Source organism: Dasypus novemcinctus, chromosome 9 (assembly GCF_030445035.2).
Source record: "Dasypus novemcinctus isolate mDasNov1 chromosome 9, mDasNov1.1.hap2, whole genome shotgun sequence".
Taxonomy (NCBI): Eukaryota; Metazoa; Chordata; class Mammalia; order Cingulata; family Dasypodidae; genus Dasypus; species Dasypus novemcinctus.
The window spans coordinates 130,441,397-130,457,071 of NC_080681.1; the positions used below are offsets into that span (position 1 = coordinate 130,441,397).

General features: G+C 63.1%; 1 protein-coding gene and 1 long non-coding RNA gene across 3 annotated transcripts in view; one reads left to right on the forward strand and one right to left on the reverse strand.

Annotated features, from left to right (window-relative positions):
* TTC34 (tetratricopeptide repeat domain 34) overlaps window positions 1-15,103 on the forward strand; it is a 31,932-nt gene extending 16,829 nt beyond the window's left edge. Inside the window, 10 exon segments of the mRNA XM_058304603.2 lie at window positions 630-834; window positions 4,897-5,063; window positions 11,570-11,752; window positions 11,755-11,842; window positions 12,557-12,771; window positions 14,471-14,518; window positions 14,520-14,555; window positions 14,557-14,694; window positions 14,696-14,950; window positions 14,952-15,103. Coding sequence (XP_058160586.1) covers window positions 630-834; window positions 4,897-5,063; window positions 11,570-11,752; window positions 11,755-11,842; window positions 12,557-12,771; window positions 14,471-14,518; window positions 14,520-14,555; window positions 14,557-14,694; window positions 14,696-14,950; window positions 14,952-15,014 — 1,398 coding nt within the window. The 3' untranslated portion in view covers window positions 15,015-15,103.
* Window positions 5,577-12,682, reverse strand: LOC131279865 (uncharacterized). Of its 2 annotated transcripts, XR_009187373.1 has the most exons (3): window positions 12,010-12,682; window positions 7,759-11,906; window positions 5,577-5,940 (listed from the first exon to the last, which is right to left on the reverse strand). It is a non-coding gene; the product is annotated as an uncharacterized lncRNA (long non-coding RNA). The 2 variants fall into 2 exon arrangements; XR_009187372.1 differs by having other exon boundaries at window positions 5,577-11,906.
* Window positions 15,104-15,675: the final 572 nt, after the last annotated feature.

Sequence of the window (15,675 nt, forward strand, 5' to 3'; positions counted from 1 at the left end):
GAGGCTCGGCCCCGCCCAGCTCTCGGAAAACTTTCCCATTGTTCCAGGCGGAGGGTCCGTTCCAGGCGCCGCTTTGGGGCCGCGGGGGCCGCGGGGGCTTCGAGGGCTTCGCCGCTGCCGGCTCTCTCCGGCTCCCAGGGCTGCTCTCCCCGAAACCGGCCGTGTCCTCCTGCGAGCTGGCCGGCAGGGGGCAGCACCGGGCCTCGGGATGGCAGCCGGCCGGGGGAGCCCGGGAGGGCCGTGGGCCGGTGCCCCCCAGCTTTGGCCTGCGCTCCCACGGGTCACCCCCGCCCCGAGACCGCGGTCCTTCAGGAGGCAGAAGCCCCTTCCTCTGCCCGTCAGAGCGGACCCTGGGGAGCGGAGCTTCCGTTTCGCAGAATTGGGGGCAGAGGCCCAGGGGCGCCGGGAGTCCCCACCCCGCAGCTGGCAGGAGCCCACCCAGCTTCAGCCCCAGCCCCCACAAGCTCTTATGGGGAGACGAAAAGTGGCCCCAGGGACCCAAGGGCGTGGACCGCCCGTGTCCACAGGGAGCCCGGGGGCCGCCGGTCCAGGGCGAGGGGGCGGGCGCTGGCAGCGGGGCCCAGGGGGCGCGGGGAGCGGGGCGCCGCCAACTCGGCCTGCCCCCGCAGCTCGTGGAGAGGCTGGTCCGGGCCGGGGACACGGCCTGCCTGCGGCCCGCCCTGGACGTCTTCCGCGAGGAGGACCGGCAGCTGCTGCACGGCCACTGCCACGCGCGGGCCCTGGCCATCCTGCGGGCGCGGCCGGACGCGGCCGGGGGCGGGCCCCGCACCAGGGAGGCCATCGCCTACCTCTCCCTGGCCATCTTCGCCGCAGGTAGGAGCTGGGGGTCCCGGGGGCCACCTGGGTTCACGGCTGGGGGTCCCAGGGCGGGGCCGCTGCTGAGGGCCGCCCCCGTGCCCAGGCCCCGACCGGCCGGGCGAACGCACGGGGACAGGAACCGCGTCCCCGACTGCCAGGCTGCCCCTTCCTGGAAATAGGGGCCCAGGCTCCCTGCTGGGCTGGCCACCCCCACCACGGCCCATCGCAGGCCCCGGGTGAGGGGCGCTGCCGCCTGAGCCCCCCGGGGGGCTCCTTCCTGGGGCCCTGGCGTAGAGCACGAGATGCCGGAGGGAAGGGGCGTTCCCCAGTGCCCCCCGCCCCGCCCGCGCTTTGCTCCCCCTGGGGGCGCTCGAGAAGCCCCTCGGGCAGAGCGAGGGTGGGAGTCCCCGGGCTGTCCCTGCCCCCCAGCCGCTCGGCTTCACCTTTCCTGGGGTGGGGGGCCTGGAGACCACGGGTGAAGGTGCGTGGAGACCAGGCCGACAGGGCGTCGGCGGCACCTGCTGCTGGGCTAGTGCCACAGTGGGGGCGACGCCCCAGGAGCCGCCCCGGGCCGGCCCAACCGAGTGTCCCTGAGGGCCGCTCGCCTTCTCTGGGCTGCGTCCCCAGCTGTGACCCGAGGGGCAGAGGGCAGTGCAGGCAGCGCCAGGCCCCGGCCCGCCCCCCGGCCACCCTGTGCCTCCGCGTCCCTCTCTGAGAGGCACCCCCTCCCAGGGCTGAGGTCCCGCGCCTGCACGGCCAGCCTGAGGGACTCCCTCAGCGCAGCCCGCCTGGCCCTGCGCGCTCCCCATGACAGCGGCCCCTTCCTGCCACCCCCACCGGGGGCTCGAAGGGGGCGGGGCGCGCCTGGGACGCATCTGCCCGCAGGGGCCTCCTGTGACATTCCGCCCAAATGGGCCCGGCCGGGGCACCCAAGGGGCGCACGGCTGCCCACGACCCCGCCCGCCCCAGGGTGCAGTGCGGGGCCCGGGGGGATGGGTCACAGGATCCCCAAGCCCCCTGAGGGCTGTGCCTGCCTGGGGCTGCGTCACCCACGGCCAGGAAGGGACACCGAGGCTGGGAGGCAGAGCAGCCCTGGGGGCTGGACGGGCAGTGTGCCCTTAGAAAGCAGTTGTTAGAAAGAAGCAACTTCAGGAAGTCTCCAATCGTGGGAGTTCCCCCCCACAGCGCAAGGACTCCTGTTTGGGGTCCCCCAAGCCGGGCTCAGAGCGCACGTGGGCAGCGCCTCGCACTCTCCAGCACACCCCAGGAGGCGGCCTCTGCGGTCATCTCAAGTTATAGAGAAAGAGACAGAAGGTCAGAGAGGCTTAGCAGCTGCCTGGGGCAACCCAGTAGAGGAGCCAGGGCTCAAACCCAGACCCGGCCTCCTCCACGGCCCCCAGCGACTGGGTTTACCGGCTCCCGCTCCGGGCCGGTGGCCGAGGACCAGCAAACCTTTCCAGCTGGTTATTCCTCTGATGCCCCGACTACCCAAACCGTTTACCATCAGGGCAGCCGGGGCTCAGGCAGTGCCGCTGCCTCCCGGAGGCCCTCAGGGCCTGGACCTAAGGCCGTGGCCAGGCTGGCCCTGGGCTTCAGGCCGCTCCGGGCGCCCTTTGAGCATCAGGCCATCCTCCCCGCCGCTCAGTGCCCCGTGCTGAGTCTGGGGAGCAACAGAGGGCGTCCCCCTGAAGGCCAGCCTGGGTCTGTCCCACGGCACCCGGGTCTGGGGTCACCGGCGGGGACTCTCGGTTCCGGCCTGGCCCCAACCACCCGCGCAGCTGCTAACGCCAGGCCTCGGGCAGCAGAAGCACGACGTGGAGCGTGGCTGAGGCCGGGCCGAGCCGCTGCCCACCCGAGGCCCTACTGCCCGTGCCTCTTGTCAGCAGGGGCCGGTCCCGGGGCAGCCTGGTGCCCATGTGCCCATGGGGTGGCACAGCCCGTCAGGAGCTGTCCCTGCCTGGGAGGGGCCGAGGGGAAGGTAGAAGGAAAAGGCAACGTCAGAGCACCGGGAGCAGGGGCGCCGCGCGGGGAGGCACCCCCTCTACGCGGGGACGCTCCCTCTTCAGGGGCAGAAAGCCCCGGGTCCAGGGGCTCGGCCGGCTCCCCCCGATTTCAGCCCCAGAAGGACCCCGCCCGCGCCCCTCTGCCCTGGCCTCCACCGCCCCTCCCGGGCCCCGGGCGTGACTCCCAGTCCCCTGGTGCCCACACTCAGCCCCAGGCGCCCACGGGGCCAAGGGCGGCCCCAGGGCCTTGCGTGAAGCCGCTCTCCCGGTTCCCGCACAGAGAAGTCTCATTTTGGCAAAAGTGGGGCGGAGACCCCAGCGGGAGCTCTCCACGGGGCTCTCGCCGGGGAGCTCGAGGCCTGGCGGTGGCCCCCGGACACTCTGTGGCCAGGACCGGGCGGGATGCCCGGGTTGGAGCCTCCGGGCTGCTTGAGCCAGTGCTGCGCGACGGGCCAGCTTGCGCGGTGGGAGCCCCCAGCCCTGGGGCTGGGAGGACCCAAGTCCAGGCGATGCCCTCACCCGGAGGCGGGCACCTGGCGGCCCCCTGGCACCTCCGTCCCGTGGCGGCAGTTCCTGTCCCCTCCTTCTCTCCGGCTCCGCGGGCTTCAGCGGCCGGCTGCGCCCTGCGTGGCTTCCTCTCCGAGTCCGAATTCATCCCCCTCGTAAAGCGCTGAGCCCCTCCCTGACCGGCTGAAGCCGCCCACCCAAAGGGCCCCCTCACGGTGCAGCGGGTCAGGAGATCTGCACATGTGGCCCCAGGCCTGCAGCGCCCATCGGGGTGGGCACGGCTCCCCGGGTCCCGGGTCCCCAGCCCTCGCTGGTGGGCAAGTCCACGAGCTCCTGCCCAGACGCCCCGGGGGCCATGCGGGCGGCTGATGGGGCGGGACTGGGGGAGCATCTCCCCCGGAGGTGGTGGGGTCCTGGGGCGCCGCTCCCCAAGGCCGCTGACTGCAAGCCCCCCGAGTGTGCCCAGGCCAGGGTCCTTTGCAGCCACTGAGGTGCCGGCCCCAGAGGCGCAGGGGTGGCCGCTGGCCTCGGACTCCGGTCCCCAGGGCCCGCCCGCCTGAAAGGCCGTTTCCACGGGGGAGCTGGTGTCGCCACCCGGGCTCGAAACAGCGCTGGGCGCCGGCTCTTGACGCGCTGAGAGTGGTCAGGCAGCACGCGGGCGAAACGGGCCGAGTCGGCCTCTGTGTCTCCTCCCGGTGCCCGCCCCACCCCCTCCCTCTGTGGGGTTTTGGCCAAACCCTCCCGGCCCCCAGCTCCGCGACCACAGACCCCTGCGAGGCAGCTTCCAGCCGGCCCGGCGCCACCACCCCAAGTCTCCTGGGTCTGGGGGCCAGGAGGGCTGGGGCCTGGGAGGCTGGGGACCTGGGGGGGCTGGGGGCCTGGGGACCTGGGGGGCTGGGGACCTGGGGGGCTGGGGGCCAGGGGTGGGGGCCTGGGGGCCTGGGGCCTCGGACCTGGGGTTCTGCTCAGACACCTCCGCTTGGGCTCCTGGGGCGGCTTCCAGCAGCGGAAGTTTCTCTGGAGGTGGGGGAGGGGCCTTCCCGGCCTTCTCCGGCGTGTCGGGGTGGCCGGCCACCCCAATCTGTGCCTCCGTGGCCATGTGGCCGTCCCCCGAGCTGCCGAGTCTCTGCTCATCTCAGGGGCCCCATCGGCGCCCCCTCCGCCAGCGCAGCCTCCTCCTAACCGGTCACTCCTTCAAAGACCCCTGTTTCCAAACAAGGCCACGTCCACGGGACCGGGACGGGGACAGGAGCAGGACTTCGGGGCCCTCCCCCGGCCAGCCCCTGCCCTGCCTGCCTGGCCCCCTCGCCCGAGTGTCCCTCCATCCCTGCCCCCGCCCCGCTCTCGGAAGCCCTCCCCGCCGCACCCCTCCTGCTTGGCCCCCATCCAGCGGCCAGTGCCCCCGGGCACCCCTGGCAGTTTCCCCTGGCTGTGCCCCCCTGGCTGTGTCCCCCCGGGGGCCCCGGGGCCACCCCCTGGGCTGAGGCGGGGGAGGCGGGCGGCGGATGCGGGGTGAGGGCAACAGCCAGGGCGGCCTCGAGGGTCCCGACACCCCCTGCCCTCCCAGGAGCCCAGGCCAGCGAGTCCCTCCTCGCCCGCGCCCGCTGCTACGGCTTCCTGGGCCAGAGGAAGACGGCGCTGCTGGACCTGGACGCGGCGCTGCGGGCCCAGCCGGGGAGCGTGGCGGCGCTGTGCGGGCGCGCCCTCGTGCGCCTGGCCCTGGACCGGCAGCAGGTACCGCGGGGGACGGGCGCGGGGGCCCGGCAGGCCCTCAGCCCCGAAGAGGGAGCGGGTAGGGGAAGCCCACCGAGCCCGGCCCCCCCAGGCCACGTGGCCCCTGCCCCTGGGCCGCCCCGTGTCCCCCAGCTCAGCCGCTGGGGCAGCGCTCTGCGCAGACGCGGAAGGCTTGGGTGGGAGCGGCACCTGGCCGCCGAGGGGTGCCCAGCCGCGGGGGTGGAGAGGCCAAAGCCGTGTCCAGGCGTAAGTGCCAGGTCGGCTCGGGGCGCAGGAGCGGAGCTTCAAGAACCCTGGCCGAGCCTCACCCGCGGGAAGGGCTCTGCGCGCAGAAACCGCTCCCGCTCAACGCGGCCAGGGGCGCGGGCGGCAGGCAGAGGGCCACTCCCCCGCCGGTGGGGCCGGCTGGCAGGCTGTGTGCTCGGCTGGTTTTTAATTAATCCATTAAGGACTTAGGTATATACCTAACAAAATGTGTACAAGAGTGGTATGGTGAAAATGACAAAACACTGATGAGAGAAAAAGGTATTTAATTACATGGAGAGCTGTTCCACGGTAATGAATAGGATGACTTAATGTTGTTATGATGTCAGCTCCCCCGCTTGAGCTATAGATTCGACCCAATCCCAACCTTAGTCCCAGCAAGTTGTTTTGTGGATATTGGCAAATGGACTTTAAAGTTCCTAAAGAAACACCAAAGAACCAGAATAGGCAACGCAGTGCTGAGGAAGAAGAAAGAGGCCCACCCCACCCGAAGCTACAGTGATCCAAACAGTGCGGGACTGCTGAAAGAGGAGCCAGACAGCTCAACGGAGCTGTGCAGAGAGCCACAAATAGACCCACGAGCACAGCCGACCCATCTCTGGCAGCGGAGCAGCTGCAATTCAAGGGAGAAAAGAAGGTCTTTTCACCAAACAGTCTTCAGACAACTAGACATCCACATGAAAAAAAATGAGTTTACACACAGACATTAGAGCCTTTACAAAAAGATCCTGAAAATGGATTACAGACCCAAATGTAAAGCACAAAACTATACGATTTCTAGAAGGTAACTCGGGAGAAAATCTAAATGACTTTGCGTACAACACCAAAAGTATGATCTGATCCATGAAAAAAAAATGGTAAATTGGACTTCATTAAAAGTATAAACTGCTGCTCTGTGAAAGATCCTGTTAAGAGAATGAAAATACAAGTCATGGAGTAGAAGAAGATATTTTCAAAACACAAATCTGATCAAGGACTTGTATCCAAAATATACAAAGAACACCTAAAACTCTACAATATGAAAATAAACAACTCTATTACAAAATGGGCAAAAGATCTGAAGACACATTGCCAAAAAACTTACACAGATATCAAATAAGCATATGAAAACATTCTTAATATCATGTGTCATTAGGAACTGCAAATTGAAACAGCAATTAGATACCATTACACAGCTATCAGAATGACTAAAATCCAAAGTACTGACAACACCAAATGCTGACAAGGAGGTGGGGCAGCACCTGGCGGGAATGCAAAGTGTCCAGCCACCGTGGAAGACAGGCTGGCAGTTACTTACAAAGCTAAACTAAGGCCCACCATACGACCCAGCAGTGGTGCTCCTAGGTATTTACCCAAAGAAGCTGAAAACTTATGTCCACACAAGAATCTGCACATGAATGTTTATAGCAGATTTTATTCATAAAATTGGAAGCAAACAAGATACCCTGCAATAGGTAAGTAGATAAACTGGTGGCCCCATACAGTTCAGCAATAAACAGAAATGAGGCTTCAGGCCATGAAAAGAGGTGGAAGGGCCTTTGAACGCATGTTGCTAAGTAAAAGAAGCCAGTCTGGGGAAGCGGATGTGGCTTAACTGACAGAGCATCCGTCTACCACATGGAGGGTCCAGGGTTCGATCCCCAGAGCCTCCTGACCCATGTGGTCAGCTGGCCCATGCACACTGCTGCTGCACTCAAGGAGTGCCATGCCACACAGGTGTGTCCCCACGTAGAGGAGCCCCACACACAAGGAGTGCACCCCGCAAGGAGAGCCACCCCGCATGAAAAAAGCGCGGCCTGCCCAGGAGTGGTGTCGCACACACAGAGAGCTGATGCAGCAAGATGATGCAATAAGAAAGAGATGCAGTTTCCCAGTGCCGCCAGATAACACAAGCAAACATAAAAGAACACACAGCGAATGGACAGAGAGAGCAGATAACAGGAGGATGGGGAGAGAAATAAATAAAAAATAAAAAATAAAAAAATAAAAAAGCCAGTCTGGAAAGGCTGCATATGAGATTCCACTATATAGTAGTCTAGAAATGGCCAAACTAGAGACAGTGAAAAGCTCAGTGATTGCCAGAGACCTGGGGGGAAGGGGAGGGAGGGATGAACGGGTGGAGAACTGCGGACTTCAGGGAAGTGAAACTCTTCTGTATGACACTGTATTGGAGGATCTGTGTCACTGGACGTTTGTCAAAGCCCAAAACTGTCCAGCACAGAAACTGAACCCTCCTGTAAACAATGGGCTTCAGGTCACAACACTGCATCGAAACTGGTTCATCCGTAACAACCAGACCACACGAACGTGAGATGTTAGTAATAGGAAAAGCCATGTGTGGGAGCATTTTAATTTGCTAAAAGCTGCCAAAAGTAATATACCAGAAATGGGTTGACTTTTACAATGGAGACTTATTAATTTATAAGCTTACACTTCCAAGGCTGGAAAAAATGTCCAAATCAAGGCATCAGGTGGCTCTCCCTGTGGCCGGCTGCCGGCGATCCTGGACTCCTGTCTCGTGGGACAGCACACGGTGCCTCTCCTTTGCCCTCTGGGTCGTGCCGTTCTCAGCTTCCTGGCTTCCTGGCTTCCTCTCTCAGATTGTGCGGGTTTCTCTCTGCGGCTTCCTCTCCCATATTCACCCATTTATAAGGGGCTCCAGGAAGAGGACTGAGGCCCGCCCTGGCCACGCCCTGCTGAAGTGGCCAGTCAGAAGGAAGGTCCCCGACTGCAGGCTCACACCCACGGGGACGGGCTGGCACTAAGGACACGATCTTTTCTGGGGTCCATAAAAGCCTCAAACTACCACGGGGAGAATATGGGATTTCTGGGTTTTCTGTGCAAGTTCACTGTAAACGAAAAAGCTGTTCTTAAAAAAAAAAAAATTGAGCCTATTTAAGAACAAACAAACAAAAAGCCAAGTCTGCAGGACCAAAATGATCCATCAATAATTTAACACCTACCAGACACAACTCAATGCCCTGTAAAGAACGCATACATAATCCAGGCTCAGCGTATCATCCACAAAGACCAGCACAAAATGAAGAAATGGCTGGGCAAGCAGAGAGCCAGGAACATGTGACCAATAATCAAGAAAGTAAGCACGCAATAGGAACAGGCCCTGAGACGACCTCAGCGCTGGCTTTCGCAGACAGGGGCTTTAAAGCAGCTACTGTAATCACGTGAAGGGTTTAAAAGAAAAATTTTGTCACATGGGGAATACTAGCAAAGAAATGGCAACTATAAAAAAGAACCAAATGGAAAGTCTAGTACTGAAAAGTGTATCTAAAATTTAAAATTTACTGGATGGGTTTACCAGCAGATTGGAAACTGTGGAACACAGAGTTAGTAAACATGAGGATAGACCAATAAAACTTATCCACTCTGAAAAGCAGAGGAGAAAAAAGATTAGGAAAAAATGAAGAGTGCTTCAGTAAGCTGTGGGACAATCCCAAGTGGTCTAACGTATATAACTAGTGTCCCAGATGAAGAGGAGAAAGAGTGGGGCAAATCTAGGTAGGTAAGTAAATAGATAGATTTGTAGAAATTTTTCCAGGAAGCTCAGCAAACCCTAAGATGAAAAACGCAAAGAGAACTACATTTAGGCACATCTTGCTCAAATTGCTGACAAGGAAAAATAAAGAACATCTTAAAAACAGTCAGAGAAAAAGAACATTGCATACCATAGGCCAAAAATATGAATAATGACTGGCTTGTCATCAGAGGCCATGGAGACCAGAAAACAACAAACTGGTATTTTTCAAATGCTTAAAGAAAAAAAGGGTCAAACCAGAAATCTATATCCAGTTAAAATATTCTTCAAAAACAAGGGTGGAGGGGAGCTCAAGTGGTCAAGTGCCTGCTTCCCATGTACAAGGTCCCAGGTTCAATCCCCAGTATCTCCTAAAAACAAAACAAACAAATGAAAAAAAACAACTCTCATTGAGGAGCAAACGTAGCTGTGACTGAACGCTCGCTTCCCATGTATGAAGTCCTGGATTCAATCCCCAGTATCTCCTTAAAAAAAATTTTTTTTTAACTTAGGGTGGAAGTAAAGATATTTTCAGATAAGTAAAAATTGAGAGAATTCATCACCAGCAGACTCACACTTTAAGAAATGCTAAAGGAAGTTCATGAGCTTGAAGAGAATTGACAGCAAATGGAAATGCTCTGCTGGAAGAAATGAAGAGCACATTTAAATACAAAAGTGGATATTTATTTATCCTCTTAATTTCTTTGAACAAAGTCATTTAAAGCAAAAATAACATTTCACTCTACGGTTTATTGCTTAGTATATGACAAGAACAGCACAAAAGGGGTGGTGTTGGGAAAATGAAACTTACCACTGCATAGTTTGCACGTTTTCTATGAAGTGGTTCTCTGTTGGCTTTATGCAGACTGTGGTAAGTTAAGGATACACATTGTAATCTCTAGAGCATCTGCCCAGAGTAACAGAAAGAGGTGTAGCTAAAAGGCCAACAGAGAAATGAGAAGGAAACACTAGAAATATTGTTAACACAAAAGTAGGTAGAGGGGAAGCGGATGTGGCTCAACCAGCTGGGCTTCCGTCTACCATACAGGAGGTCCGGGGTTCGATGCCCAGGGCCTCCTGGTGAGGGCAAGCTGGCCCAAGCAGCAAGCTGGCCCACGTGGAGTGCCGGCCCATGCGGGAATCCCACCCAGCACAGGAAAGCCACCCCGCGTAGGAGTGCCAGCTGATGCAGAGAGCTGGCGCAGCAAGGTGACACAAAAAGAGACACAGAGGAGAGAAAATGAGGATACCTGGCAGAACAGGGAGCTGAGGTGGCACAAGAGAATAATTGCCTCTCTCCCACTCCGGAAGGTCTCAGGATCGGTTCCTGGAGCCGCCTAACGAGAACACAAGCAGAGAGAGAACACACAGCAAATGGACACAGAGAGCAGACAACAGGGGGAATGGGGTGAGGCGTGGGAGAAATGAATAAATCTTTAAAAAAAAAAAGGAGGTAGGAAGGGAGGAGCACAGGCGCATGTGCACGCACCGCACACGCCTCCAGGAAGTCCTCGCTTCCCAGGGCGGTCACAAACAAAGTACCACAAACTGGTGACTTAAAACAAGAGGAATTTATACTCTCCCGCTCTGGAAGCCAGAAGTCAGGGCGGGCGCAGGGCTGCGTGGCCTCGGCGGCACGGGGAGGGCCGCTCCCGCCTCCTGGCGAGCCGCAGCCTCCTCTGCGTAAGGACATGAGTCACCCCAGATCAGGGCGCCCCACCCCGCGACCTCACTGGAACTCAGTTCCCCACGTTGATCCTGTCTGCAAATAAGCCCCCCTGTGTGGTCCTGGGAATTTGCTTCCAACAACTGTTTTCAGGAAAGAATTCAAACCCTTAAAGGACAAGTGGAGAACAAACAGCAGGAAGACGGATGTGAAGACGCCCGGTGGCCCCACGCTGCCGCCAGCGCAGACGCAAACCGCGCTCTCGACCATGGAGGCCCTCCTGGAGGAGGCCACCCACTGCTCTGGTCGCCCGGGCTTCCACGGCCTCAGGCGAGGCCTCCGGAAACTTCCAATCCTCCCCCTCCAGCCCCCACCTGGGGGGCAGTCCTGCCCGCGGCCCCTGCCCGAGCTCGTCCCCTGGGCGGCCCTCAGTGCCATCCTCTGCCACGCACTTCTGATCCTCCCCCCTTCCAGAACTCTGGCATGCTTCCGGGGAGCTTGGCCATGCTGCGGGGACTGCTCACCGCTGTGCCCGGGCCCTCCCTGTGGCCGCCCCCGGGGGGCGGGAGGCCGAGCCCCATGTTCCTGCATCCTCCTGAAGGCCTCGGCCCCCCGCTCTGGGAAGAACTCTTGGCCAATTTCTGTTGAGCTCCCGAGGCGCCACCTGTGAGGTAGACCAGATGGCCCTTCTAGGAGGGGCAGGTGCAGGGCAGGGCCATCTGCAGGTGGAGTGGCCGTGCTGCACAGAGAAGGTGCCCAGGCCACAACGGGGCTGAAGCCTATAGGTCCGACGAGGGGACGTGCGGCCCACCTCGGGAAGGGGGTTCTGGGCTGGAGAAGAAGCCAATGAGCCGGGACCCCCAAATACCCTGGATAGAAAAGGGATGGAAGGGCAAGGGGCTGCCACCGTGGGGGGAGGGGGAAGGCCTGAAAGCGGGGCAGCAGGGACCCTCGAGGGCCCCGGGGAGCGGAACCCAGAGGACAGGGCGGAGCGGGCCAGCGTCCCTGCCCTGGGCCTCGGCAGCCCCCGCCCCGCCTTTGCAGGAGGCCACGGATGACATCGTTGCTGCACTGACGCTGGACCCCGCAGCCACCGTCTCCGAGATCCGCTCTCTGAAGCCAGAAGCCCAGGCCCTCGTCGCGCGGGGCCTCCACTCCCACTGCCGCGCGCTCCTGAGCCGGCCGCAGGACCCCAGGGCCCCCTTCAGCGACGAGGACGCGCGCGGGCGCTCCTGGCTGCGGGGGAGGCTCTCGTCAGACTCGAGGCCCGGCAGCCCGGCGCGCACATCCTCCTCGCCGACATCCTCCTGGCCATGGGTAGGTGCGGCCCCCGGGGGCGGCCATGGCGCCTGGCGCCAGGTTCCCCGGCCTTCCCTATTTTCTGTTAATTGAGGGAAAGGACGCTGGACACTCCAAGGTCCTGTCCAATCCCACAGCGCACGGCCCACGACCCTGCTTCCCGGGCGGCGGGCCCCCGGCCTCACCTGGCCCTTGGTCTGCACGGAGAGGCAAGGGGGCGAGCTGAGCTTGCTGCCGGGACTCCCGGCTCGGCCTCCTCCGTCCACGTGGTCAACGGAGACTGGCCGGGCACCTGCAGGGGCCCTCGTGTGGGCGGGACCTCCTTGGGCTCAGGGGTGCAGGGAGCTCGCTCTGCCCCGCACACCTGAGGCACACCTGAGGGGGTCTCTGCAGCCCAATCTTCCTTGTCCACTCACCACCAGCGGTGGGAGGTGTCCCGACCAGGGGCTCCCAGGGGCTCCTGCGGCTGTGGCCTGTGGGTGCCCGTCCCATGCTGCCTGGTTCTAAAACACCCCCTTCCCCACGGGGCGCAGAGACTGAGTCAGCAAGTGAGTCCCGGTGACCCACAGGGCCTGGCCTGCGTCCTACACCTGCTCCCTGCGCCTGCTCCCCGCAGATGCTCACTCCCAGGGTCAAGCAAAGGCGTGGGGGGCTTCCTGGTGCCCGCGCGCCCCGCCTCTCTCGGGCATCCCGTCCAGCCCCACCCTCTCGCCATCCTCCCCACCCCGACAGGCAGCTATGAGGAGGCCGACTCCCGCCTGCGAGAAATCCAGCAGCTGGCGCCGCGGTCCGAGGCGGCCCGGGCCCGGCTCGGCCTGCTCCGGCTCAAGAGGGGCGACCCGCTGGCCGCCGCCCGGGAGCTGCAGTGCCTGGCGGAGAAGGACGCCGGGGACCTTGGCTTCCTGCTGCGTCTCCTGGGGGCCTCGGAGCGGCACGACCTCAGCCAGGTGTGCAGAAGCACCCATGGAACCCCCACCCCAACGCCACCCCTAGGCCCGGGGCACTCCTCCCTCCCTGCTGTTCCTTCCGGCAGCTTCTACCTGCATGGTCCCCTTTCGGGTGGGGTGGGGGTGGGTCTGGCCCAACAAGATGGCCTCTGGCCACTTGACCCCAACAACCCTACGGACCTTTCGGCTTCTTTGCACGGGACACCTAAACCACAGATGACTTGGGGGGCGGGGGGTACCCCTCAGAGCCGGTCTGAGCCAGCCACCAACACCTCGCCCTTGAGGAGGCCCACCCCAACCTCCAGGTCAGGTCAGAGTCCCCTCCCCAGGGGCCGCGGCCACGCAGGGGTGGGGCAAGGCGGTGACCCTGCAGTGGGGAGCTAAGAGCGGGCCGTGCAGCAGCTCCCACCAGAAGCCAACGGGAGGGGGCCTGGGGCCCCCCTCCCCCAGAAACAGACATGCGCGAGGCCGTTTCAGAGTGACCGGTGGTGAAGGGTCAACACGACAGCAGGGCAGTGGGGTAGTGAGGGGGCGCTGGAGGTGCGCCCGGGAGAAACCAGCCGCGGCGAGGGCAGCGCGAAGGCCCTGGGGTAGCTAAGTGCTGGGATGCTCAGGAAGGAGGCGGGGAGCCCACGCAGCTGAGGCGGTGGGGCCGCGGGCAGGGGAGGGAGGGCGGCTGCCGAGCTGGAGCAGGGGCGGGCGGGGAAGCTGAGGCCGCCGGAGGGGTCGCCGCTCACATCCGGGGCTGCCGGGAGGCCCGCTCGGGCTGCGACGAGCGCCTGCGCGACCCGGGCCGTTGCCAGACGACGCGGGCAGACCCGGAAGCGGGCCGGAAGTGGTGGTGTCCGCTTCCTGCTCCGGGGCGGTACTGCGGCTGCGCAGCCTGCGGCTCCGCCCAGCGGGCCCGGAAGTGGGCCCTGAGTCCGCCTGCCTCTCACCGGGGGTCCCCCGAGGCTCCCCTGGAGGCCGCGGAGAGTCTACGCGGTCCCGAACGCCTTTTAACCCCCCACCCGGGCTCGCGTGGGGGTCCCGCTTCCCGGCGGCCGAGCGCCCCGACGCTCCCCGGGCGGCCGTTTGCGGGGGGGCGGGCGTGGCCCCTTCGCCGAACGTCCCCGGCAGACGCCGGTGGCCCAGGCCTTTCCCGCTGCCCGCACCCTCGGCCATCCTCGCACACGCCGCGCAGCCTGAGGACAGAGCGGTTAAGAGGCTCCGTGGGGTCACACAGCAGGGAAGGGGGTGCTGGAATTCAAGCGCAGGCCTGCAGGCTGCGTCCCCTAACCCCCCCACACGGAGCCCGCAGGGGACCCCTGGCTGCGGCCTGGACGCTGAGCCCCGGGGGAGCTGGGCCTGCAGAGGTGACTGCTGAGAGCAGCACAGGCCCTGGGGTGCCGACGTGGGGCAGTGGGGGTGCGAGAAGGGGCAGGACTGGAGAGGAGGTGATAGCAAGCCAGGTGGGAGTTGAGGACGCCATCTGAGCAGGGCCTCGCAGCAGGCGCTGCCGGGCAGGGGGCTGCAGGGAGGAGGCCACTGCCTGCCCCACCCCTCCCCACTCACCGCTCTCCTGGGGAAGCCAGCAGCACCTGCTTATGAGGGACAGGGCCAGCGAGGGGTGTGCCCACTGGAGCCAACAGGCTGGCTGGCCAGGGCCCAGCGGGTGGCAGCGGCCTCCTGGGCTCACCTTCGCCCCCTCCCTCTGCAGGCCGCAGCCCAGGAAGCCGGCGCCCTCCTGCGCAAAGGGCTCCCCCGGGCAGGCGCTGGGCTACTGCTCGCTGGCGGTGCTGGCCGGCGGGGGACAGTGCCCAGCCCCTGCGCCTACGGGCCGCCTGCCTGGCCGAGCTGCGCAAGTTTGGCCGGGCCCTTGGGGACCTGGACCGCGTGCTACAGATGGACGTGGGAGACGGGGACGCCCCGACGCGGGCGGAGGGACCTGTGCTCCCAGGGCCGCCTGCTACTGAGCCTGGGCGACGAGGCGGGGGCCGCTGGGGCCTTCACCCGGGCCCTGGAGCTGGCGCCGGCCCCCGCCCTGAGCAGCCTGTGGGGGCGGCCGGGCAGGGCCCCCACCGCCCGCGTGGTTCCAGCGCCACGGCAGCGCTGCCTGGAGGAGCGTCGCTACTCCGAGGCCTGGGCGGCGGCTGAGAGTGGCCTCCTCGTGGACCCGGACCAGAGCGGCCTGAAGAGGCCTGCGGGCGAGAACCCGGCGGGAGGCGGCCTCGGGGCTGCCGGCTCCACTGACGGCCTGGTAGCCCGCCCAGGCCCTGCCGTCTTTGTCAGACATCCACTGCCCCAGCCCCTGCCCGCATCCGGGAGACGCTCACCCACCCTCCTGCCCTTCTCACCCTTGGAAGGGTGGGTGCTGGACAAGCCACTTCCCTGCTTCTAGCCCTGCAAAGTAAAAGGTGAGGCATCCACAGGAGCCTCCTGGGAGGCCCAGAGCCCCTTGCAGTGCAGCCTCACCCCTGCTCCAGGGCCCCCTTGTCTAGCACCAAGGATCCTGCAGTTTGGAAGGATTGAGGGCGGGCCACTTTGGCCCTGGTGGAGATGGGGGGGTATATCAGTCGGCCAAATGGGTGCTAATGCACAGTACCAGGTATCTGTAGGTTTTTACAATGAGTGTTTATTTGGGGTAGAAGCTTAGAGTTACAAGGTCATAAAGTGTAATTTGCTTCCCTCACCAAAGTCTGTTGCCGCATGTCGGAGCAAGATGGTTGCCGACGTCTGCCAGGTCCAGCCGTCCTGGGTTCCTCTCCCCCAGGGCTCGTTTCTCTCTGGGCTCAGCTGTTCCGGTCCTCTGTGTGCATGCTTCCCGGGCTCCAGCTCAGAAACTCCAACCCCCTTCTCTGCCTTGGGGTTTCTCTGCCCGCCAAGGGGGCGGGGACTCAGCATCCTACTGACGTGGCCCAATCA